The sequence below is a fragment of the Scyliorhinus torazame genome, chromosome 8 (assembly GCF_047496885.1).
Source record: "Scyliorhinus torazame isolate Kashiwa2021f chromosome 8, sScyTor2.1, whole genome shotgun sequence".
Taxonomy (NCBI): domain Eukaryota; kingdom Metazoa; phylum Chordata; class Chondrichthyes; order Carcharhiniformes; family Scyliorhinidae; genus Scyliorhinus; species Scyliorhinus torazame.
The window spans coordinates 10,495,884-10,520,673 of NC_092714.1; the positions used below are offsets into that span (position 1 = coordinate 10,495,884).

Below are 24,790 nucleotides of genomic sequence, written 5' to 3' on the forward strand. Positions count from 1 at the left end.
CCACACGACCCGGGGCCGGGTCCTTAGCGTCGTGAGGCAGCAATGCTAACCACTGAGCCAATGTATCGCCAATCCCATGTGCTTTAACTTTTCATGGTAATCTGCTATGTGAGATCTTGTGGAAAGTCTTCTGAAAGTCCGAATAAATCACTTCCACCAGCTCTCCCCGGTCAACTCCCTAGTCACATCTTCAAAGAATTCCAGTAGATTTGTCAAACCCAATTTGCCTTTCATAAATCCATGCTGACTTTGTCTGATTATACCACTGCTTTCGAAATGATGTGCTTTGAAATCCTTGATAATAGTCTCCAGCAACCGACGTTGGGTTGTGGGGGTGAAACCCATGCAAACCCGGGGAGAATGTTCAAACTCCACACGGATAGTGACCCAGAGCCGGGATCGAACCTGGGACCTCGGCGCCGTGAGACAGCAGTGCTAACCACCGTGCTGCCTGTGGATCGACTATTTCTAAGGCTACTTCCTTCAGTACTCTGGGATGAAGATCATCAGGCCCTGGAGATTCATCCGCCTTCAGTCCCATTAATTTCCTCAAAATCTTTCTTTGCTAGTGCTAATTTCTTTTAGCTCCTCTCTCAAACTTGTGTTCCTCAGAACTTCCGGTACATTATTCATGTCTTCCTTTGTGAAGACAGAAGCAAAATACGAACTTAGTTACTCAGTCATTTCTTTGTTCCCTATTATGAATTGCCCCATTTTTGGCTGCAAGGGGCCTACATTAGTTTTTATCGATCTTTTTCCCTTTACATACCTATAGCAACTTTTACCATCAGTTTTTGTGTTGCCCGCTAGCTTATTTTCAAATTATATTTTCCCCTTCTTAATCAATCCCTTAGTCCGGCTTTGCTGAATTTCCCAATCCTCTGGACTTTTTTCTTGCTAATTTGGACGCCACTTCTTTGGAGCTAATACAATCTCTAATTTCCCTTGTAAGTCATGGTTTGACTACGGTTCCCTTTCTACTCTTATGCCATATAGCAATAAACAACTTTTGGAGTTCACCTATGGGCAGCACGGTAGCATTGTGGATAGCACAATTGTTTCACAGCTCCAGGGTCCCAGGTTCGATTCCGGCTTGGGTCACTGTCTGTGCGGAGTCTGCACATCCTCCCCGTGTGTGCGTGGGTTTCCTCCGGGTGCTCCGGTTTCCTCCCGCAGTCCAAAGATGTGCAGGTTAGGTGGACTGGCCGTGCTAAATTGCCCTTAGTGTTGGGTGGGGTTACTGGGTTATGGGGATAGGGTGGCGGTGTTGACCTTGGGTAGGGTGCTCTTTCCAAGAGCCGGTGCAGACTTGATGGGCCGAATGGCCTCCTCCTGCACTGTAAATTCTATGATCTATGATCTATTCGTTCCTTGAATGCGTGCCATTACCTGTCCACTGCCCTTTCCTTCAGTAAAGTTTCCCAGTCCATCATAGTCAGTTCATACCTCACACCATCATAGTTGCATTTTTTGAGGTTTAGGAACCTGGGGCGGGATTCCCCGCAATCGGCGCAATGTCCGCCGACCGGCGCCAAAAACGGCACAAATCAGTCTGGCATCGCGCCTCCCAAAGGAATCCTCCGCATCTTGAGGGGCCGAGCCCTAACCTTGAGGGGCTAGGCCTGTGGCGGACTGACTTCCGCCCCGCCAGCTGGCGGGAAACGCCTTTGGTGCGCTGCCAGCTGGCACAAAACTGACTTTGCCGTGCGGCGCATGCGCGGGAGCGTCAGCGGCCGCTCACGGGATCCCCGCGCATGCGCAGTGGAGGGGGTCTCTTCCGCCTCCATCATAGTGGAGACCATGGCGAAGGCGGAAGGAAAAGAGTGCCCCCACGGCACAGGCCCACCCACGGATCGGTGGGCCCCGATCGCGGGCCAGGCCATCGTGGGGGCACCCCCCGGGGCCAGATCGCCCCGCGCCCCCCCCCCAGGATCCCAGAGCCCGCCCGCGCTGCCTTGTCCCGCCGGTAAGAGAGGTGGTTTGATTCTCGCCGGCGGGACAGACATTCCAGCAGCGGGACTTCGGCCCATTGCGGTCTGGAGAATCACCGGGGGGGGTGCCCGCCAACCGGCGCGGCGTGATTCCCACCCCCGCTGAATATCCGGTGCCAGAGAATTTGGCAACCGGTGGGGGCGGGATTCACGCCAGCCCCCGGCGATTCTCCGACCCGGCGGGGGGTCGGAGAATCCCGCCCAAGGTCTCAGAATCAACTACTTCACTATCCACCTTAATGAAGGATTCTATCATATTATGGTCACTCATCCCCAAGTGTTCTCTCACAACTAGATTGCCAACTAATCCCTTTTCATTGCAGTCCAAGATGGCCTATTCCCTTGTTGGTTCCTCAAGGTATTGGTCTAGAAAATCATCCTGTGTACACTCCTTACACATTGCGACGTCTGGCGAGATCGCATCAGATCTCGAGAGGCGTGATGAGCAGGGTAGATCCCGGAAGTGGGATCTCCCGGAATCTACTGATTGCATTGCGCCACGCCCTGCCATGCTGCTTTTAGGGTGGAATGTGACCGGTATATCACACCCAAGATGCCTGGTGTTATTGACCCACTGACCAGAGGGAAGATGTTTTCCCTAACTGTCCTCTCAAAAAGTGTGAGATCCTTAAAATCCTTTATTGACTGATCTCGTAACCTCCTCTGACCCAAGGGAATAGCCCTAAACCTTTCCTATTGTCCTCTTAACTGAAGACCCTCATCCCTGATAACACCCTGATAAACCTTCTCTGTACCCTTTCCAAATGCCAGCTGTTGCTGTTGCCGGCTTGGTTGACCGCTCTTTGTGTGGAGGGGAACTTACCGAAAATCAGTTCCAAATTTTGTGGCCACTTTCCCCCCACCCTCACGTTGAAGCTGTGACCCTTTGCCTGACTGTTATGGTTGAAATCGACCTCAATGACCCCCTTCCTTACCATCTGTGACCTCCAGCTGAGCCTTGGCGAGGATGCTTCCTGCCACGGTCAAGGCTTGGCAGATGTAGTAGCCAGCGTCAGACCTCTGGATGTTGGTGATGGTGAGGTCCCCAGTCGAGGAGACGGCAAATCGACTGGAAGGCTGTGCAGGCTGATTCGGAAACAGTAGGTTCTAGAAGTGAAACACAACAGAAAGCCCAAAGAAATTAATTTTTGACTCTGCAACACCACTCACACACTGACTGAGGGAATGCTGCCTTCAGGACACCAAAATGGAACAGCGTAAGAAATGGGGGCAAGAGTAGGCTATTCGGCCTTTCAAATCTGCTCCACGGTTCCATACGGTCATGATTGAACATCTACCTCAACTCTTACTTCCTGCACCATCCCTTAATTCCCTGAGTACATAAAAATCTACGAACCTCTGCCTTCATTGGACTCAATCGTTGAGCATTCACAACTGCTTGAGTGAAGGAATTTTCTGGAACAAAATCCAAAATGGCCGACCCCTTACCCAGAGGCCGTGACCTCATGTTCTAGATTCAGCACCTCTACCCTGTCAAGACGCTTCAGAATTTCACATGCTTCAAATTGATCACCTCTCATTCTAAACTCCGTTGACACTGAGAGGCAAGTCACAAAATGGAATTGACGGGGTATATCTCAGTGAGATATTTCACAGCCCGAGAATCACTGAACCCATACGGAGTAGGAACGAAATAAAACGCACATTTCTACGGCGCTCCTCACGGGCTCAGGATATCCCAAAGCGTTTTACAGCCAATGTCATTTTTCTGCCCAACCAGGCAATTATAGTGTCAGTGGTGGCTCAGTAGGTAGAACCATCACTGGAACATCAGAAGGTTGTGTGTTCAATTCCCACTCTCAGCTTGCGTGTACAATCTAGGATGATCCAGGGCAGCAGTGAGGGGGGCTGCTGTCCTTTGAATGAGACATTAAACTGTGGTGGGCCTGTCTGCTCTCCCAAGTGAATCTGAAAGATTCTGGGCCATTGATCCCAGAGATGAGGGGTGTGTCGTATGAGGAGAGATTGAACAGTTTGGGCCGATACTCTCTAGAGTTTAGAAGAATGAGGGGAGATCAAATTGAGGTGTGCAAGGTGCTAAAAGGTCTGGATAAAGTAGACATGGAGCAGATGCTTCCTCTTGTGGGGCATTCTGGAATGAGAGGTCATAGTCTTAGAATAAGGTAGCAAGTGTAAAACAGATTTGAGGAGAAACTACTTCTCCCAAAGAACAAAGAAAGGTACAGCACAGGAACAGGCCCTTCGACCCGCCAAGCCCGTGCTGACCATGCTGCCCGACTAAACTACAATCTTCTACACTCTATTCCCATCCTATTCAAGTATTTCTCAAGATCGCCCTTAAATGTCACGATCGTCCCTGCTTCCACCACCTCCTCCGGCAGCGCGTTCCAGGCACCCACTACCCTCTGTGTGAAAAACTTGCCTCGTAAATCTCCTCTAAACCTTGCCCCTCGCACCTTAAACCTATACCCCTTAGTAATTGACCCCTCTACCCTGGGGAAAAGCCTCTGACTATCCACTCTGTCTATGCCCCTCATCATTTTGTAGACCTCTATCAGGTCGTCCCAAAGGGTTGTGAATCTGTGGAATTCGCTACCCCAGAGTGTGTTAGATTCTGGGACAGTGAGTAAATTTAAGGAGGAGTTATGCAGATTTTTAATAGGTAATGGGTTGAAGGGTTATGGAGAACGGGCAGGACGGTGGAGTTGAGGCCAGGATGGAATCAGCCATGATCACATTGAGGGTGTTAGGCTCGGGAGGCTAAATTGCCGACTCCCACTCCTAGGTCATGTGTTCTGGGGAGGAGATGCTCTGGCTGACTTTGCAATCCAGCTCTTGGTCTGTAACATTGTAGGTAGCAGATGAGGAATATATCAGCCAAGGTAGAATGGCGGAGTAGACTCGATGGGCTGAACAGCTTAATTCTGCTCCTATATCTTATGAACTTATAATGACTGGAAGAGCCGGTGTCCTGGCTAATACTTAACCCTGGGCCAATATCATTGAAATTGGTGATCCAGTTGTCATTATTGCTTTATGGAACTGGCTTAGTGATTGGTTTGCTGGTATTGCAATGTTGTCTGCACTTCAAAGAATGCCTGCTTGGCTGTAAAGCATTTTGGGATGACCCCAGGCTGTGAAAGGTGAATGATAAAACATATATTCTTTCTTTCAATAGAAGAATCGAATCCCATCGATTCCCAGGCGTGCCAAGTTCTAATAGAGCACGATAGCACAATGGTTAGCACAGTTGCTTCACAGCGCCAGGGTCACAGGTTCGATTCCCGGCTTGTGTCACTGTCTGTGCTGAGTCTGCACGTCCTCCCCATGTCTGCGTGGGTTTCCTCCGGGTGCTCCGGTTTCCTCCCACAAGTCCTGAAAGACGTGCTGTTAGGTAATTTGGACATTCTGAATTCTCCCTCTGTGTACCCAAACAGGCGCCGGAATGTGGTGACTAGGGACTTTTCACAGTAACTTCATTGCAGTGTTAATGTGAGCCTACTTGTGACAATAAAGGTTATTATTATTTGGAATCAATCCATCGATGAGGCAATGATGCTGCAAACAGTCACCACAAACTTTCATGCTTCACAAAATCTAACAACTGGTATTGATATAACTTCTCTAATGCTGTGAAATATCCCAGGCTGTTACATAGGTACCTTATTAAATAAAAGTTACTCCAAGCCACACAAGGAGCTACTGGGAGGGTTTTAGAGGGAAGTTTTAGTGCGGGCTGGAGGGAATCAGGGATGTAAGGAGGGAGGGAGGCGACGTTGGAGCTTGAAAACAAGGATGAGAATAAATCCGATGCAATCTGAATGGCCTGGGATTTGAGGGCCAGAATTGACAGGGCTGAGGAGGGGAGGGGCTGCATATTACCCCAAACCCGGGACAAACAATGCTCGATGGCCTGGGGTGTCTTTCCCCATTCCTGTTACATGCTGAAATTTTCTACCCCCTCTCATCGGAGGTCACAGTCGCAAATTAACACTTTTCAATTAGACAGTCTGCAATTTCTTCACTCCCTTAAATTATGTCACCGCTTAATTAAGAGGTGTATACTTTTATTAGCTAATGATGGATTGTCCACTCTGATAGATTCAAGGATGATGCCATTAGCCCTCGTTGCAGCTAACAAACGATGCCTCTTATGGGTTCTGCAAATTATGCTTAACCTTGCATTATTTGGCGCTACAGTTATCAGCTCAACCTCCATTAACTGGTCGCAATCCTACTCTGAGAACATAGTGTCCACACTCCATCTATTATCATTACACCCTCGCAATTAAAGCTGTCTCGCTGCATGAATAACTTTCCATGTTCTTAAAAGGGCAATGATAGGGCTTGAGGAAGCTTGCACATTCGTTAACAACCTACCCCCTCTGACCAAGCCGCCTCTTCTAATTCTTCCTTGTGTGCGTCAAAGTTTGTTCGATAACTGCTCCTGGGGTGTTTTATGATGGGTAAAGTGCTATATGAATGCAAATTGTTGCTTTGTTGTGTGTGTGTGTGTGTGTGTGTGTGTGGGGGGGGGGGGGGGGGGGGGGGGTTAGAGGAGGGGAATTGTTCTACCATTAGAACCAAAGCTGTTTTTTTATCCATTCGATGTGGGCCAGCATTTGCTGCCCATCCCTAATTGCCCTTGAGCAGCTGGCCAAGCCATTTAAACGGAGGATCTGGAGTCACATGGAAACTTTAGGAGTGCACAGGATGGGATTTAACGACGATGGTTTCAAGGTCATCATTACGCTGTTATTTCCAGATTTTTCATCTGTCCTCCTCTGTCTCGGTGGGGTTCGAATCCCGGTTCCTGGATTACTAGCCCAGTGACTTACCCACTGCACCTCCCCCACCACTAATGCCCCGGCGAGCAAAATGCTGTCATCAGTGGCTCAGCGGGAACGCTCTTCCTTGCGAGCCGTGTGCACTCAATTTCCACTCCAGGAACTTGGATGCAAATAGAGTGAGCACCCAGTGCCAGACTGGGGGGAGTGCTTCACTCTCGGCGGTGCGGTCCTTCTGGTGCGAATGCTAAACTGGGGCACCCTTGCGTGCGTCTCAGAAATCCCACGTCGCTGTCGTGAAAAGTGGGGGCCATTTGCCCCAATGTCCTGGACAACATTTACCCCAAAGCCAGTGTCATGGAAAAAAAAACACCCAAATGATCTGGTCATGATCACATCGCCAAGTTTGGGATCCTGCTTTGCACAAATTGCTGCCACTTTTCCCTTCATTCCAATAGCAAATACTCTACAAAAACATTTGATTGGCTGCAAAGTGCTGAGGTTGTGAAAGGCGCTACAAAAGTTCAAGTTATTCTGGTCTTCCATTGATGATGCTATGACATCTCCCTGTGGTGTGCTCGATGGACCGAGCGGTAAATGAAGTTGAAGGAATGAGGTGAGAAGCCCCCTGATGGTGGGGGAAATAGGCAAAGCCAACTGCGGTATGGAGCACAAGGGGCGGGATTCTCGGCCCCGCCACGCCACATTTCCGCCCTGACCGGCCGGCGGGATTCTCCGTTACGCCAGCAGGTCAATGGGGTTTCCCATTGTGGGGCAGCCCCACGCCATCGGGAAACCCCCGGGCGTTGCTATAACGGAGAATCAGGCGGCGGAGAATCCCAGCCAAGGTTCGACACCCGGGGATGAGATTCCTGAGCTCCCCAGTGATGGGTTTGGTGGTGGGGGGTGGAGGGGGTAGTTGGAAATGGTACTTCAGAGTCTCTGAACTAGAAACGGTGGACGGTCAGCTGGAACTCCCCTACGCCCTGGCTGCTACTCATACAAGGGTGTGGAATTTGAACAACACGAAGGTTGATCTTGGATGAGGTGATGCTTCCACAGTAGCAGAGCCCGTGCATGCAGTGAGGTCCTTGGACGTGGTACCGAAGGGACGGCAGTGTCCCAGGAATAGACATCATTCTCAGGACAAGAATGAGTGTTCCACCAAAATGGACCCTTTCCCTGGCTACAAGCAATGATTTCAGAGAAAGGTACCTCACGATACCCAGCCCGTCCTCTCCATACTGCCTCTTTGAAATAACCAATCAGTTCAAATCCTCTGCTCTTTTCCTCTGGCCCTGAATCTTTTTACTTTTAAGTATTTACACAATTAAATCTGCTTCCATCACCCTGTCAGCCAGTGCTCTCCAGGTCATAACCACTCACTGCACAATCCAAAATCCCCTTTTTCATTAATTTATGGGATGTTGGCATCGCTGGCCAGGCCAGCATTATTACCCGTCCCTCATTGCCCTTGAGAAGGTGGCGGTGAGCTGCCTTCTTGACCCGCTGAAGCCCATGTGGTGTAGGTACACCCAGCATGCTGTTAGGGAGGGAGTTCCAGGATTTTGACCCGGAGACAATGAAGGAACAGCCAATATGCTTCCAAGTTAGTGAGTGGCTTGGGCGGGAACGTGCAGGTATTCCCAGGTATCTGTGGCCCTTGTCCTTCTGGATGGCAGAGGTCATGGGTTTGGAAGGTGCTGACAAAGGAGCCTTGGTGAGCTCCCGCAGTGCATCTTGTAGATGGTACACACGGCCGCTACTGTGCGTCAGTGCTAGAGGGAGTGTATGTTGAAGGTGGCGAATGGGGTGCCAATGAAGCGACAGCTTTGTCCTGGATGGTGTTGAGCTTCTTGAATGTTTGTTGGAGCTGCACTCATTCCAGTAAGTGGAGAGTATTCCATCACACTCCTGACTTGTAGATGGTGGACAGGCTTCGGGGAGACAAGAGGTGAGTTACTCAAGACAGAATCCGTAGCTTCCGACCTGCTCTGGTAGCCACAGTATTTACATGGCTAGTCCAGTTCAGTTTCTGGCCCATGGTAGCCCCCGGGACATTGAGATGGGGGGATTCAGTGATGGCAATGCCATTGAATGTCAAGAGGTGGTGGTTAGATCCTCTCTTGTTCTCCCTCTGGTTCTTTTACTAAGTATCTGAAATGGTGTCCTCTGGTTTCTGACCTGTCTGCCACTGGAGATGGTGTCTCCTTAGTCATGCTATCAAAACACATGTATTTTTTTCCAAAGTGGGACCCAAAAAAACAGGTGTGCAGAATATTTGATCTTTGGGCATCTTCTGTTTACTTCAGATTCATATCGGGCGAGCTGATTGAAATATGAACAGATGCAGGATTAATACAACAATGGAGCCTGCGAGAGAAACATAGTGGCAGCTGAATCTATATCGACGAACTTGATTTAGGATAGGTTGGGGGATGCAGTGATAATGCTAAGGGTTCTCTCGCACTTTAACCCCGATGCTTTGGCCTGAAATTATTTTTAACTGGACGGTCCCCAGAGTGCTTCGCAGCTAATAGTTACTTTTGAAATGGGGTCGCTGTTGTAATGTCAGAATCAAGGCTAGCCATTTGTGTTGAGCAAGCTCCCAGAAGCTACCATGTGATGAAGGACCAGGTAATCTGATTTTAGTGATATTGATTGAATGAGAAGTGTTGGGTTAGTACACGGGGAGAAGTCCCTTGCTCTTCTTCAACACACCAGCTGTCCAATCCTTTGCCTGATAATGCTCCTGCGAAGTGCCATTACAAGAACACTCCAAAAATTGAGGGAGGCGAGGAGGCCCTCGAGGGGAGGGGCGGGACGACTCTCGAACTCCAGGCCAGGACTGAGGGGGAAGGGTGGACGGGCGACCAACGAAAAGGAACAGAGGCCTCTAGGCCAGATTGCCGGCAGCAGCAGAGGCCAGGTGGTCAGCCGGGAGCACACGCGGTGGTCGAGGCTCGAGGCCCGGCCACTCGAGTGAGAGGCGAGCAGAGCAGCCATCGGGAGGCGCGAAGGAGGCCAGGCAAGCGCCGGCGTCATATCTCGGGGAATCAGGGGGAAAGATATTTGGGGCCGGAGTGGTGGTACACTGGTTAGAACTGCTGCCTAAAGGGTTCGATTCCCGGCTTGGGTCACTCTCTGTGCGGAGTCTGCACGTTCTCCCCGTTTGTGCGTGGGTTTCCTCCGGGTGCTCCGGTTTCCTCCCACAGTCCAAATATTAGGTTAGGTGGATTGGCCATGGTAAATTGCCCCTTAGCTGCGGGGATAGGGCAGGGTTAACGGGGATAGGATGGGGGAGAGGGCCAGGGTAGGGTGCTCTTTCAGAGGGTCTGTGCAGACTCGATGGGCCGAATGGCCTCTTTCTGCACTGTGGGGATCCTATGGTGTTGATCATGAAGCCCATTTAGCCTGCTCTGACATTCACAAAGATCTTGGCTGATTTTCTACCTCAGCTCCACCTTCCGGCCTTATCCCCATATCCTTTAGCCCCCTGAAGGAGGGGCTAAGAGTGACCAACCTCTCTCTGGAATACACTCAATAACTTGAGATTTCCCGGCAAGAGGAAATAATCTCTCAGCATCTACCAAGTCAAACTCTCAAAGACTTTCACCCGTCTCAATATCACCGATCATTCTTCAAATCTTTCGAGAACTTACGACCATCCTACTTACTCTCTCCTGATAGAACAACTCTCTACCTGGAATCGATGACACTATTTAATGCAGCACTCGTTGATGGATCAGACAGGTAGCGTGTACTCACCTGGCTCCCCTCCTTCTGCCAGAAGACTGCTGGCTGAGGATTTCCTTTTGTCGCACAGGGGAAGGTGGCCGTACGTCCCTGAGCCACGATCTGATCCCTTGGCCTCACGACAAATTGAGGGGCAGCTGGGGGGAGAGGAGGGGGGGGGGGGGGGGGATGATGGGGGTGGGTGGGGGTGGGGGGCAACCAGATGACATGTCAGAGAGCACAGAACAGAGTGAATGCCTTTGGTCAAATCCTTCACAATGGGCGCACAGAAAGAGTAACAAGAAGCAGGAGATTCCCTTTTTAACCCGCGGTGGTTTATATAGACCATCCCGCTTTCTGTCCTTTCTGTACAGTGTGATTTCATGCCTTCTTCCAATTCTATCCCCTCATTCCTTGCTCAGTTGGCTGTTGCTCGCGTGTGTGCCAGTTCATTGAGTGGTTCTGGCACCCATCATCGCCCAGCACCCGCTCTTTGCAGGAGGAACCACAGTAGCTAGATTCACCACTCTCTAAATCCAGGGGTTCACTGGACAGTGATCAGGAGCAGGAACCCTGGCTGATTTCCCCCCTCGCTCTCTAACCCAGGGGATCACTGGACAGTGATCAGGAGCAGGAACCCTGGCTGATTTCCCCTCACTCCCTAACACATGGATCACTAGACAGTGATCAGGAGCAGGAACCCTAGCTGATTTCCCGCTACTATAAGCCAGGGGTCACTGTACAGTGATCAGGAGCAGGAACCCTGGCTGATTTCCCCCCTCTCTAACCCCATGGTCACTGGACAGTAATCAGGAGCAGGGACTCTGGCTGATTTCCGCTCTCTCTCTAACACAGGGATCACTGTACAGTGATCAGGAGCAGGAACCCTGGCTGATTTCCCGCAAATATAAGCCAGGGGTCACTGTATAGTGATTAGGGGCAGGAACCCTGGCTGATTTCCCCCCTCGCTCTCTATCCCAGGGATCACTGGACAGTGATCAGGAGCAGGGACCCTGGCTGATTTCCCACTACTATAAGCCAGGGGTCACTGTACAGTGATCAGGGGCAGGAACCCTGGCTGATTTCCCCCCTCGCTCTCTAACCCAGGGATCACTGGACAGTGATCAGGAGCAGGAACCCTGGCTGATTTCCCCCCTCTCTCTCTAACCCAGGGATCACTGGACAGTGATCAGGAGCAGGAACCCTGGCTGATTTCCCCTCTCTCTCTCTAACCCCGTGGTCACTGGACAGTGATCAGGAGCAGGGACCCTGGCTGATTTCCCCTCTCTCTCTAACCCAGGGGATCACTGGATAGTGATCAGGAGCAGGACCCCTGGCTGATTTCCCCTCTCTCTCTCTAACCCCGTGGTCACTGGACAGTGATCAGGAGCAGGGACCATGGCTGATTTCCCCTCTCTCTCTCTAACCCAGGGGATCACTGGATAGTGATCAGGAGCAGGAACCCTGGCTGATTTCCTCTCTATCTCTAACCAGGGATCACTGGACAGTCATCATGAGCAGGAAGCCTGGCTGATTTCCCCTCTCTCTAACCCAGGGGATCACTGGACAGTGATCAGGAGCAGGAACCCTGGCTGATTTCCCCTCTCTCTGACCCAGGGATCACTGGACAGTGATCAGGAGCAGAAACCCTGGCTGATTTCCCCTCTCTCTCTAACCCAGGGGATCACTGGACAGTGATCAGGAGCAGGAACCCTGGCTGATATCCCCTCTCTCTGACCCAGGGATCACTGGACAGTGATCAGGAGCAGAAACCCTGGCTGATTTCCCCTCTCTCTCTCTAACCCCGTGGTCACTGGACAGTGATCAGGAGCAGGGACCATGGCTGATTTCCCCTCTCTCTCTCTAACCCAGGGGATCACTGGATAGTGATCAGGAGCAGGAACCCTGGCTGATTTCCTCTCTATCTCTAACCAGGGATCACTGGACAGTCATCATGAGCAGGAAGCCTGGCTGATTTCCCCTCTCTCTAACCCAGGGGATCACTGGACAGTGATCAGGAGCAGGAACCCTGGCTGATTTCCCCTCTCTCTGACCCAGGGATCACTGGACAGTGATCAGGAGCAGAAACCCTGGCTGATTTCCCCTCTCTCTCTAACCCAGGAGATCACTGGATAGTGATCAGGAGCAGGAACCCTGGCTGATTTTGTCTCTCTCTCTAACCAGGGATCACTGGACAGTGATCAGGAGCAGGAATCCTGGCTGATTTCCCCTCTCTCTCTAACCCAGGGGATCACTGGGCAGTCATCAGGAGCAGGGACCCTGGCTGATTTCCCCTCTCTATGACCCAGGGATCACTGGACAGTGATCAGGAGCAGGGACCCTGGCTGATTTCCCCCCTCTCTAACCCAGGGGATCACTGGACAGTGATCAGGAGCAGGAACCCTGGCTGATTTCCTCTCTCTCTCTCTAACCCAGGGATCACTGGACAGTGATCAGGAGCAGGAACCCTGGCTGATTTCCCCCCTCTCTCTCTAACCCAGGGATCACTGGACAGTGATCAGGAGCAGGAACCCTGGCTGATTTCCCCTCTCTCTCTCTAACCCCGTGGTCACTGGACAGTGATCAGGAGCAGGGACCCTGGCTGATTTCCCCTCTCTCTCTAACCCAGGGGATCACTGGATAGTGATCAGGAGCAGGACCCCTGGCTGATTTCCCCTCTCTCTCTCTAACCCCGTGGTCACTGGACAGTGATCAGGAGCAGGGACCATGGCTGATTTCCCCTCTCTCTCTCTAACCCAGGGGATCACTGGATAGTGATCAGGAGCAGGAACCCTGGCTGATTTCCTCTCTATCTCTAACCAGGGATCACTGGACAGTCATCATGAGCAGGAAGCCTGGCTGATTTCCCCTCTCTCTAACCCAGGGGATCACTGGACAGTGATCAGGAGCAGGAACCCTGGCTGATTTCCCCTCTCTCTGACCCAGGGATCACTGGACAGTGATCAGGAGCAGGAACCCTGGCTGATTTCCCCTCTCTCTCTACCCCAGGGGATCACTGGATAGTGATCCGGAGCAGGAACCCTGGCTGATTTTGTCTCTCTCTCTAACCAGGGATCACTGGACAGTGATCAGGAGCAGGAATCCTGGCTGATTTCCCCTCTCTCTCTAACCCAGGGGATCACTGGGCAGTCATCAGGAGCAGGGACCCTGGCTGATTTCCCCTCTCTATGACCCAGGGGATCACTGGACAGTGATCAGGAGCAGGAACCCTGGCTGATTTCCTCTCTCTCTCTCTAACGCAGAGATAACTGGACAGTGATCAGGAGCAGGAACCCTGGCTGAATTCCCCTCTCTCTCTAACCCAGGGATCACTGGACAGTGATCAGGAGCAGGGACCCTGGCTGATTTCCTCTCTCTCTCTAACCCCGGAATAACTGGACAGTGATCAGGAGCAGGAACCCTGTCTGATTTCCCCCCTCTCTTTAACCCAGGGATTACTGGACAGCGATCAGGAGCAGGAATCCTGGCTGATTTCCTCTCTCTCTCTAACGCAGGGATCACAGGACAGTGATCAGGAGCAGGAACCCTGGCTGATTTCCTTTCTCTCTCTAATGCAGGGATGACTGGACAGTGATCAGGAGCAGGAAACCTGGCTGATTTCCCCTCTCTCTCTAATCCTGGGGTCACTGGACAGTGATCAGGAACCGGAACCCTGCCTGATGTTATCCTTCTCTTTAATCTTGGGCTTGACACAGTCTGTTGCAGATAATTTCCCTTGAACATCTTTTGTTTATCTTTTAGTTTGTTCAGTTAATGCTGGGATAATATCGGCATGATGTTGCTGACATCATCTCCTCACATTAACAGAGCATAAGGGTTGGATTAGCATCAGCAGAAATGCATGAACTTCAGGGCACCACAGTTACTGCTCTTTCATCTGTTTGAGACAATTAACCCATCACTCCCACACTGTTGGTAAATTCTTAGACTCAATCAGTGCATATTGTTTAATTTACTGAAAAGCTCAGAACCAGAATTATCAATTTGTAACTAAAATTCATCATGAATTCAGAATGATTGGAGTGGATTTAAGTCATAAAATTCTCTCAACAAAGGGTTCCTGATGGTCAGACTCTCTCTATAAAAGGGGTCTCTGATGGTCAGATTATTTCTATAAAAGGGGACCCTGATGGTCAGACTCTCTCTATAAAAGGGGTCTCTGATGGTCAGACTCTCTCTATAAAAGGGGTCCCTGATGGTCAGACTCTCTCTATAAAAGGGGTCTCTGATGGTCAGACTCTCTCTATAAAAGGGGTCTCTGATGGTGAGACTCTCTCTATAAAAGGGGTCCCTGATGGTCAGACGCTCTCTATAAAAGGGGTCTCTGATGGTCAGACTCTCTCTATAAAAGAGGTCCCTGATGGTCAGACTCTCTCTATAAAAGGGGTCCCTGATGGTCAGACTCTCTCTATAAAAGGGGTCTCTGATGGTCAGGCACTCTCTATAAAAGGGGTCTCAGATGGTCAGACTCTCTCTTTAAAAGAGGTCTCTGATGGTCAGACTCTCTCTATAAAAGGGGTCTCTGATGGTGAGACTCTCCCTAAAAGGGGTCTCTGATGGTCAGACTGTCTCTATAAAAGGGGTCTCTGATGGTCAGATTCTCTCTATAAAAGGGGTCTCTCATGGTCAGACTCACTCTAAAAATGGGTATCCCGATGGTCAGACTCTCTCTATAAAAGGGGCCTCTGATGATGAGACTCTCTCTATAAAAGGGGTCTCAGATGGTCAGACTCTCTCTATAAAAGGGGTCTCTGATGGTCAGACTCTCTCTATAAAAGGGGACCCTGATGCTCAGACTCTCTCTATAAAAGAGGTCTCTGATGGTCAGATTCTCTCTATAAAAGGGGTCTCTGATGGTCAGAATCTCTCTATAAAAGGGGTCCCTCATGGTCAGACGCTCTCTATAAAAGGGGTCCCTGATGGTCAGACGCTCTCTATAAAAGGGGTCTCTGATGGTCAGACACTCTCTATAAAAGGCGTCCGTGATGGTCAGACTCTCTCTATAAAAGGGGTCCCTAATGGTCAGACTCTCTCTATAAAAGGGGTCCCTGATGGTGAGACTCTCTCTATAAAAGGGGTCCCTGATGGTCAGACTCTCTTGATAAAAGGGGTCCCTGATGGTCAGACTCTCTCTATAAAAGGGGTCTCTGATGGTCAGACTCTCTCTATCAAAGGGGTCTCTGATGGTGAGACTCTCTCTATAAAAGGGGTCTCTGATGGTCAGACTCGCTCTCTAAAAGGGATCTCTGATGGTCAGACTCCCTCTACCAAAGGGGTCCCTGATGGTGAGACTCTCTCTATAAAAGGAATCCCGGATGGTCAGACTCTCTCTATAAAAGGGGTCTCTGATGGTCGGACTCTCTCTATAAAAGGGGTCCCAGATAGTCAGACTCTCTCTCTAAAAGGGATCTCTGATGGTCAGACTCTCTCTATAAAAGGGGTCTCTGATGGTGACACTCTCTGTATAAAAGGGGTCCCTGATGGTCAGACTCTCTCTATAAAAGCGGACCCTGATGCTCAGACTCTCTCTATAAAAGAGGTCTCTGATGGTCAGATTCTCTCTATAAAAGGGGTCTTTGATGGTCAGACTCTCACTATAAAGGAGTCTCTGATGGTCAGACTCTCTCTATAAAAGGGGTCCCTGATGGTCAGACTCTCTCTATAAAAGGGGTCTCTGATGGTGAGACTCTCCCTAAAAGGGGTCTCTGATGGTCAGACTGTCTCTATAAAAGGGGTCTCTGATGGTCAGATTCTCTCTATAAAAGGGGTCTCTCATGGTCAGACTCACTCTAAAAATGGGTATCCCGATGGTCAGACTCTCTCTATAAAAGGGGCCTCTGATGATGAGACTCTCTCTATAAAAGGGGTCTCAGATGGTCAGACTCTCTCTATAAAAGGGGTCTCTGATGGTCAGACTCTCTCTATAAAAGGGGACCCTGATGCTCAGACTCTCTCTATAAAAGAGGTCTCTGATGGTCAGATTCTCTCTATAAAAGGGGTCTCTGATGGTCAGAATCTCTCTATAAAAGGGGTCCCTCATGGTCAGACGCTCTCTATAAAAGGGGTCCCTGATGGTCAGACGCTCTCTATAAAAGGGGTCTCTGATGGTCAGACACTCTCTATAAAAGGCGTCCGTGATGGTCAGACTCTCTCTATAAAAGGGGTCCCTAATGGTCAGACTCTCTCTATAAAAGGGGTCCCTGATGGTGAGACTCTCTCTATAAAAGGGGTCCCTGATGGTCAGACTCTCTTGATAAAAGGGGTCCCTGATGGTCAGACTCTCTCTATAAAAGGGGTCTCTGATGGTCAGACTCTCTCTATCAAAGGGGTCTCTGATGGTGAGACTCTCTCTATAAAAGGGGTCTCTGATGGTCAGACTCGCTCTCTAAAAGGGATCTCTGATGGTCAGACTCCCTCTACCAAAGGGGTCCCTGATGGTGAGACTCTCTCTATAAAAGGAATCCCGGATGGTCAGACTCTCTCTATAAAAGGGGTCTCTGATGGTCGGACTCTCTCTATAAAAGGGGTCCCAGATAGTCAGACTCTCTCTCTAAAAGGGATCTCTGATGGTCAGACTCTCTCTATAAAAGGGGTCTCTGATGGTGACACTCTCTGTATAAAAGGGGTCCCTGATGGTCAGACTCTCTCTATAAAAGCGGACCCTGATGCTCAGACTCTCTCTATAAAAGAGGTCTCTGATGGTCAGATTCTCTCTATAAAAGGGGTCTTTGATGGTCAGACTCTCACTATAAAGGAGTCTCTGATGGTCAGACTCTCTCTATAAAAGGGGTCCCTGATGGTCAGACTCTCTCGATAAAAGGGATCTCTGATGGTCAGACTCTCTCTATAAAAGGGGCTGGTTTAGCACAGGGCTAATTGTTGGCTTTGAAAGCAGACCATGGCAGGCCAACAGCACGGTTCAATTCCCGAACCTGCCTCCCCAAACAGGCGCCGGAATGTGGCGACGAGGGGCTTTTCACAGTAACTTCATTTGAAGCCTACTTGTGACAACAAGCGATTTTCATTTCATTTTCATTCATTTCATTTTCATTTTCAAAGGGGCTCCTGATGGTCAGACACTCTCTATAAAAGGTGTCTCTGATGGTCAGGCTCTCTCTATAAAAGGGGTCTCAGATGGTCAGACTCTCTCTATAAAAGGGGTCTCTGATGGTGGGACTCTCTCTATAAAAGGGGTCTCTGATGGTCAGATTCTCTCTATAAAAGGTGTCTCTGATGATCAGACTCTCTCTATAAAAGGGGTCTCTGATGCTCAGTCTCTTTCTCTAAAAGGGGTTCCTGATGGTGAGACTCTCTCTATAAAAGGGGTCCCTGATGGTCAGACGCTCTCTATAAAAGGGGTCTCTGATGGTCAGACTCTCTCTATAAAAGAGGTCCCTGATGGTCAGACTCTCTCTATAAAAGGGGTCCCTGATGGTCAGACTCTCTCTATAAAAGGGGTCTCTGATGGTCAGGCACTCTCTATAAAAGGGGTCTCAGATGGTCAGACTCTCTCTTTAAAAGAGGTCTCTGATGGTCAGACTCTCTCTATAAAAGGGGTCTCTGATGGTGAGACTCTCCCTAAAAGGGGTCTCTGATGGTCAGACTGTCTCTATAAAAGGGGTCTCTGATGGTCAGATTCTCTCTATAAAAGGGGTCTCTCATGGTCAGACTCACTCTAAAAATGGGTATCCCGATGGTCAGACTCTCTCTATAAAAGGGGCCTCTGATGATGAGACTCTCTCTATAAAAGGGGTCTCAGATGGTCAGACTCTCTCTATAAAAGGGGTCTCTGATGGTCAGACTCTCTCTATAAAAGGGGACCCTGATGCTCAGACTCTCTCTATAAAAGAGGTCTCTGATGGTCAGATTCTCTCTATAAAAGGGGTCTCTGATGGTCAGAATCTCTCTATAAAAGGGGTCCCTCATGGTCAGACGCTCTCTATAAAAGGGGTCCCTGATGGTCAGACGCTCTCTATAAAAGGGGTCTCTGATGGTCAGACACTCTCTATAAAAGGCGTCCGTGATGGTCAGACTCTCTCTATAAAAGGGGTCCCTAATGGTCAGACTCTCTCTATAAAAGGGGTCCCTGATGGTGAGACTCTCTCTATAAAAGGGGTCCCTGATGGTCAGACTCTCTTGATAAAAGGGGTCCCTGATGGTCAGACTCTCTCTATAAAAGGGGTCTCTGATGGTCAGACTCTCTCTATCAAAGGGGTCTCTGATGGTGAGACTCTCTCTATAAAAGGGGTCTCTGATGGTCAGACTCGCTCTCTAAAAGGGATCTCTGATGGTCAGACTCCCTCTACCAAAGGGGTCCCTGATGGTGAGACTCTCTCTATAAAAGGAATCCCGGATGGTCAGACTCTCTCTATAAAAGGGGTCTCTGATGGTCGGACTCTCTCTATAAAAGGGGTCCCAGATAGTCAGACTCTCTCTCTAAAAGGGATCTCTGATGGTCAGACTCTCTCTATAAAAGGGGTCTCTGATGGTGACACTCTCTGTATAAAAGGGGTCCCTGATGGTCAGACTCTCTCTATAAAAGCGGACCCTGATGCTCAGACTCTCTCTATAAAAGAGGTCTCTGATGGTCAGATTCTCTCTATAAAAGGGGTCTTTGATGGTCAGACTCTCACTATAAAGGAGTCTCTGATGGTCAGACTCTCTCTATAAAAGGGGTCCCTGATGGTCAGACTCTCTCGATAAAAGGGATCTCTGATGGTCAGACTCTCTCTATAAAAGGGGCTGGTTTAGCACAGGGCTAATTGTTGGCTTTGAAAGCAGACCATGGCAGGCCAACAGCACGGTTCAATTCCCGAACCTGCCTCCCCAAACAGGCGCCGGAATGTGGCGACGAGGGGCTTTTCACAGTAACTTCATTTGAAGCCTACTTGTGACAACAAGCGATTTTCATTTCATTTTCATTCATTTCATTTTCATTTTCAAAGGGGCTCCTGATGGTCAGACACTCTCTATAAAAGGTGTCTCTGATGGTCAGGCTCTCTCTATAAAAGGGGTCTCAGATGGTCAGACTCTCTCTATAAAAGGGGTCTCTGATGGTGGGACTCTCTCTATAAAAGGGGTCTCTGATGGTCAGATTCTCTCTATAAAAGGTGTCTCTGATGATCAGACTCTCTCTATAAAAGGGGTCTCTGATGCTCAGTCTCTTTCTCTAAAAGGGGTTCCTGATGGTCAGACTCTCTCTATAAAAGGGGTCCCTGATGGTCAGACTCTCTCTATAAAAGGGGTCTCTTATGGTCAGACTCTCTCAATAAAAGGGGTCTCTGATGCTCAGTGTCTCTCTATAAAAGGAGTCCCTGATGGTCAGACTCTCTCTATAAAAGGGGTCTCTGCTGGTCAGCTCTCTCTATAAAAGGGGTCCCTGATGGTCAGACTCTCTCTATAAAAGGGGTCTCTGATGCTCAGTGTCTCTCTATAAAAGGGGTCCCTGATGGTCAGACTCTCTCTATAAAAGGGGTCTCTGATGGTCAGACTCCCTCTATAAAAGGGGTCTCTGATGGTCAGACTCTCTCTATAAAAGGGGTCTCTGATGGTCAGACTCACTCTATAAAAGGGGTCCGTGATGGTCAGACTCGCTCTATAAAAGGGGTCCCTGATGGTCAGACTCTCTCTATAAAAGGTGTCCTTGATGGTCAGACTCTCTCTATTAAAGGGGTCCCTGATAGTCAGACTCTCTCTATAAAAGGGGTCTCTGATGGTCAGACTCTCTCTATAAAAGGGGTCTCTGATGGTCAGACTCTCTCTATAAATGGGGTCCCTGATAGTCAGACTGTCTCTCTATTTAAGGGGTCCCTGATAGTCAGACTCTCTCTATAAAAGGGGTCTCTGATGGTCAGACTCTCTCTATAAAAGGGGTCTCTGATGGTCAGACTCTCTCTATAAAAGGGGTCTCTGATGGTCTGACTCTCTCTATAAAAGGCGTCCCTGATGGTCAGACTCTCTCTATAAAAGGGGTCCCTGATGTTCAGACTCTCTCTATAAAAGGGATCTCTGATGGTCAGACTCTCTCTATAAAAGGGGTCTCTGATGTTCAGACTCTCTCTATAAAAGGGGTCTCTGATGGTGTGACTCTCTCTATAAAAGGGGTCTCTGGTGTTCATACTCACTCTATAAAAGGGGTCTGTGATGGTCAGACTCTCTCTATAAAAGGGGTCTCTGCTGTTCAGACTCTCTCTATAAAAGGGGTCTCTGATGGTGAGACTCTCTCTATAAAAGGGGTCTCTGATGGTCAGACTCTCTCTATAAAAGGGGTCTCTGATGGTCAGACTCTCTCTATAAAAGGGGTCTCTGATGGTGGGACTCTCTCTATAAAAGGGGTCTCTGATGTTCAGACTCTCTCTATAAAAGGGGTCTGTGATGGTCAGACTCTCTCTATAAAAGGGGTCTCTGCTGTTCAGACTCTCTCTATAAAAGGGGTCTCTGATGGTGAGACTCTCTCTATAAGAGGAGTCTCTGATGGTCAGACTCTCTCTATAAAAGGGGTCTCTGATGGTCAGACATCTCTATAAAAGGGGTCTCTGATGGTGGGACTCTCTCTATAAAAGGGGTCCCTGATGGTCAGACTCTCTCTATAAAAGGGGTCCCTGATGTTCAGACTCTCTCTATAAAAGGGATCTCTGATGGTCAGACTCTCTCTATAAAAGGGGTCTCTGATGTTCAGACTCTCTCTATAAAAGGGGTCTCTGATGGTGAGACTCTCTCTATAAAAGGGGTCTCTGATGGTCAGACTCTCTCTATAAAAGGGGTCTCTGATGGTCAGACTCTCTCTATAAAAGGGGTCTCTGATGGTGGGACTCTCTCTATAAAAGGGGTCTCTGATGGTCAGACTCTCTCTATAAAAGGGGTCTCTGATGGTCAGACTCTCTCTATAAAAGGGGTCTCTGATGGTCTGACTCTCTCTATAAAAGGGGTCCCTGATGGTCAGACTCTCTCTATAAAAGGGGTCCCTGATGTTCAGACTCTCTCTATAAAAGGGGCCTCTGATGGTCAGACTCTCTCTATAAAAGGGGTCTCTGATGGTCAGACTCTCTCTATAAAAGGGGCCCCTGATGGTCAGACTCTCGCTATAAAAGGGGTCTCTGCTGGTCAGACTCTCTCTATAAAAGGTGTCTCTGATGGTCAGACTCTCTCTATAAAAGGGATCTCTGATGGTCAGACTCTCTCTATAAAAGGTGTCTCTGATGATCAGACTCTCTCTATAAAAGGGGTCTCTGATGGTCAGACTCTCTCTATAAAAGGGGACTCTGATGGTCAGACTCTCTCTATAAAAGGGGTCTCTGATGGTGGGACTCTCTCTATAAAAGGGGTCTCTGATGGTCAGACTCTCTCTATAAAAGGGGTCTCTGATGGTCAGACTCTCTCTATAAAAGTGGTCTCTGATGGTCTGACTCTCTCTATAAAAGGGGTCCCTGATGGTCAGACTCTCTCTATAAAAGGGGTCCCTGATGTTCAGACTCTCTCTATAAAAGTGGTCTCTGATGGTCAGACTCTCTCTATAAAAGGGGTCTCTGCTGTTCAGACTCTCTCTATAAAAGGGGTCTCTGATGGTCAGACTCTCTCTATAAACGGGGTCCCTGATGGTCAGACTCTCTCTATAAAAGGGGTCTCTGATGTTCAGACTCTCTATAAAAGGGGTCTTTGATGGTCAGACTCTCTCTATAAACAGGGTCCCTGATTGTCAGACTCTCTCTATAAAAGGGGCCTCTGATGGTCAGACTCTCTCTATAAAAGGGGTCTCTGATGGTCAGACTCTCTCTATAAAAGGGGCCCCTAATGGTCAGACTCTCTCTATAAAAGGGGTCTCTGCTGGTCAGACGCTCTCTATAAAAGGTGTCTCTGATGGTCAGACTCTCTCTATAAAAGGGATCTCTGATGGTCAGACTGTCTCTATAAAAGGTGGCTCTGATGATCAGACTCTCTCTATAAAAGGGGTCTCTGATGGTCAGACTCTCTCTATAAAAGGGGTCTCTGATGGTGGGACTCTCTCTATAAAAAGGGTCTCTGATGGTCAGACTCTCTCTATAAAAGGGGTCTCTGATGGTCAGACTCTCTCTATAAAAGGGGTCTCTGATGGTCTGACTCTCTCTATAAAAGGGGTCCCTGATGGTCAGACTCTCTCTATAAAAGGGTTCCCTGATGTTCAGACTCTCTCTATAAAAGGGGTCTCTGCTGTTCAGACTCTCTCTATAAAAGGGGTCTCTGATGGTGAGACTCTCTCTATAAAAGGGGTCTCTGATGGTCAGACTCTCTCTATAAACGGGGTCCCTGATGGTCAGACTCTCTCTATAAAAGGGGTCTCTGATGGTCAGACTCTCTCTATAAACGGGGTCCCTGATGGTCAGACTCTCTCTATAAAAGGGGTCTGTGATGTTCAGACTCTCTCTATAAAAGTTGTCTTTGATGGTCAGACTCTCTCTATAAACAGGGTCCCTGATGGTCAGACTCTCTCTATAAAAGGGGTCTCTGATGGTGAGACTCTCTATATAAAAGGGGTCTCTGCTGGTCAGACTCTCTCTATAAAAGGGGTCTCTGATGCTCAGACTCTCTCTATAAACGGGGTCCCTGATGGTCAGACTCTCTCTATAAAAGGGGTCTCTGATGGTCTGACTCTCTCTATAAAAGGGGTCCCTGATGGTCAGACTCTCTCTATAAAAGGGGTCCGTGATGGTCAGGCTCGCTCTATAAAAGGGGTCTCTGATGTTCAGACTCTCTCTATAAAAGGGGTCTTTGATGGTCAGACTCTCTCTATAAAAGGGGTCTCTGATGGTCAGACTCTCTCTATAAAAGGGGTCTCTGACGGTGATACACTGGTTTGAATATATACACAGTTGACAGATGGATAGTGTGAGCATTGGATGCAGAAGTTCTTTGATTTGGGTGTGCAGTATAATGCAGTAAAGGAGCAGAAATTTTCCCCCGGATCTGGAACAAAAGATTGGATTATAACTTGCACAAATTCAAAGCACAAATTGGTCCGAGTCCACAGCCCCGATTCTCATGCCAAGTCACCCACTGGTTCTGTTAATGTTATCAAAACACGATAGTTAAACACAATCTAGAATAATCTGCCGGGCCCAGCATGCATGGGCGAGGCTGATAAAACACACACAAAGAGCCACGCACAAGCATCTGAATTAAGCTCAGTCATAGCTGAAGCCAGGCAAGCAGCGGCAGAGAGGGGGAGAGGGAGGGAGAGGCAATTAAAGGCCGCGCAGCCCGGGACATTTTAGTAATTCAGCTGATAAACTGTCTGGGAGAATCTTACAACAAATTGCGAGGTTAACTTGGATTCTTGGCAGACACTGCCACATTCAGCGAGAGCGAAGCTTAACTTGCGCTAAAACGACACAACACAAGGTGCTGCGAGAGACGGCAGGGTCGGACGTAACTGGAGGCACACCAAGGCAGCTTTGAGGAGCGGGGCTTTGGGAGAAACAGGGCCTGAATGCATTCCATGTTCACCAGCATTTCGAGAGCAGCAAAAGCAGAGCCACAAATAGTCACAAGGCAGAAAATACCAGAGAGCACTTAATTTCCCACTTGCACTTTCGTCTGCCTTCTTTTTATCCTCCACCTTTTTGTTCCCGTCACCCGTTTCCTCACCCTATGCTGGGTCTTGCTGTGGAACAGTCTCATGGACACTATCCGAATTGGAGCTTCGATGTTCGTGGCATACTGTACCACTGGGGCCAGACACACATCAATTTACACACACAAACGCCCTCACGCCCGCTCACACACACACACACCTGCACTCTCATACACATACACAGACACACTGGCTCTCTCTCACTCACACACAAACACACACACACAGACACCCGCTCACACACAGAAACACACATTCACACCCTCACACCCACTCACACACACACCCACTCTCTCACATATCATCCCCGCTCACACAAACATAATCACAAACTCTCAAGTCCGCTCACGTACACACACCTGCACTCTCACACACAGACACAGACTCTCACACTCAGACCTACACTCTTACTGTCATAGACACACCCGCTCACACACACACACGCTCTCTCACACACACAGACTTGCACTCTCACACATAGAATCACCCACTCACACACACACACACTCTCACAGACACACCCGCTCACAAACACACACCCGCTACACACACACACACACAGATATGCACGCACACACAAACCCACACTCTCACATGCACCCGCTCACAAACTGACAATCACACACCCACTCACATGCACACAAACTCACACTCTCACGCAAACTCAC

General features: G+C 49.1%; 1 protein-coding gene across 18 annotated transcripts in view; it reads right to left on the bottom strand.

Moving 5' to 3' along the window:
- robo2 (roundabout, axon guidance receptor, homolog 2 (Drosophila)) overlaps positions 1-24,790 on the bottom strand; it is a 1,628,477-nt gene that overhangs the window by 161,523 nt on the left and 1,442,164 nt on the right. For all 18 annotated transcript variants that reach the window (XM_072513070.1, XM_072513078.1, XM_072513075.1 and 15 more), the window contains exons 7-8: positions 10,529-10,653; positions 2,927-3,098 (exon numbers count right to left, since the gene is read on the bottom strand). In XM_072513070.1, coding sequence (XP_072369171.1) covers positions 2,927-3,098; positions 10,529-10,653 — 297 coding nt within the window. The remainder of the gene's footprint in view (positions 1-2,926; positions 3,099-10,528; positions 10,654-24,790) is intronic.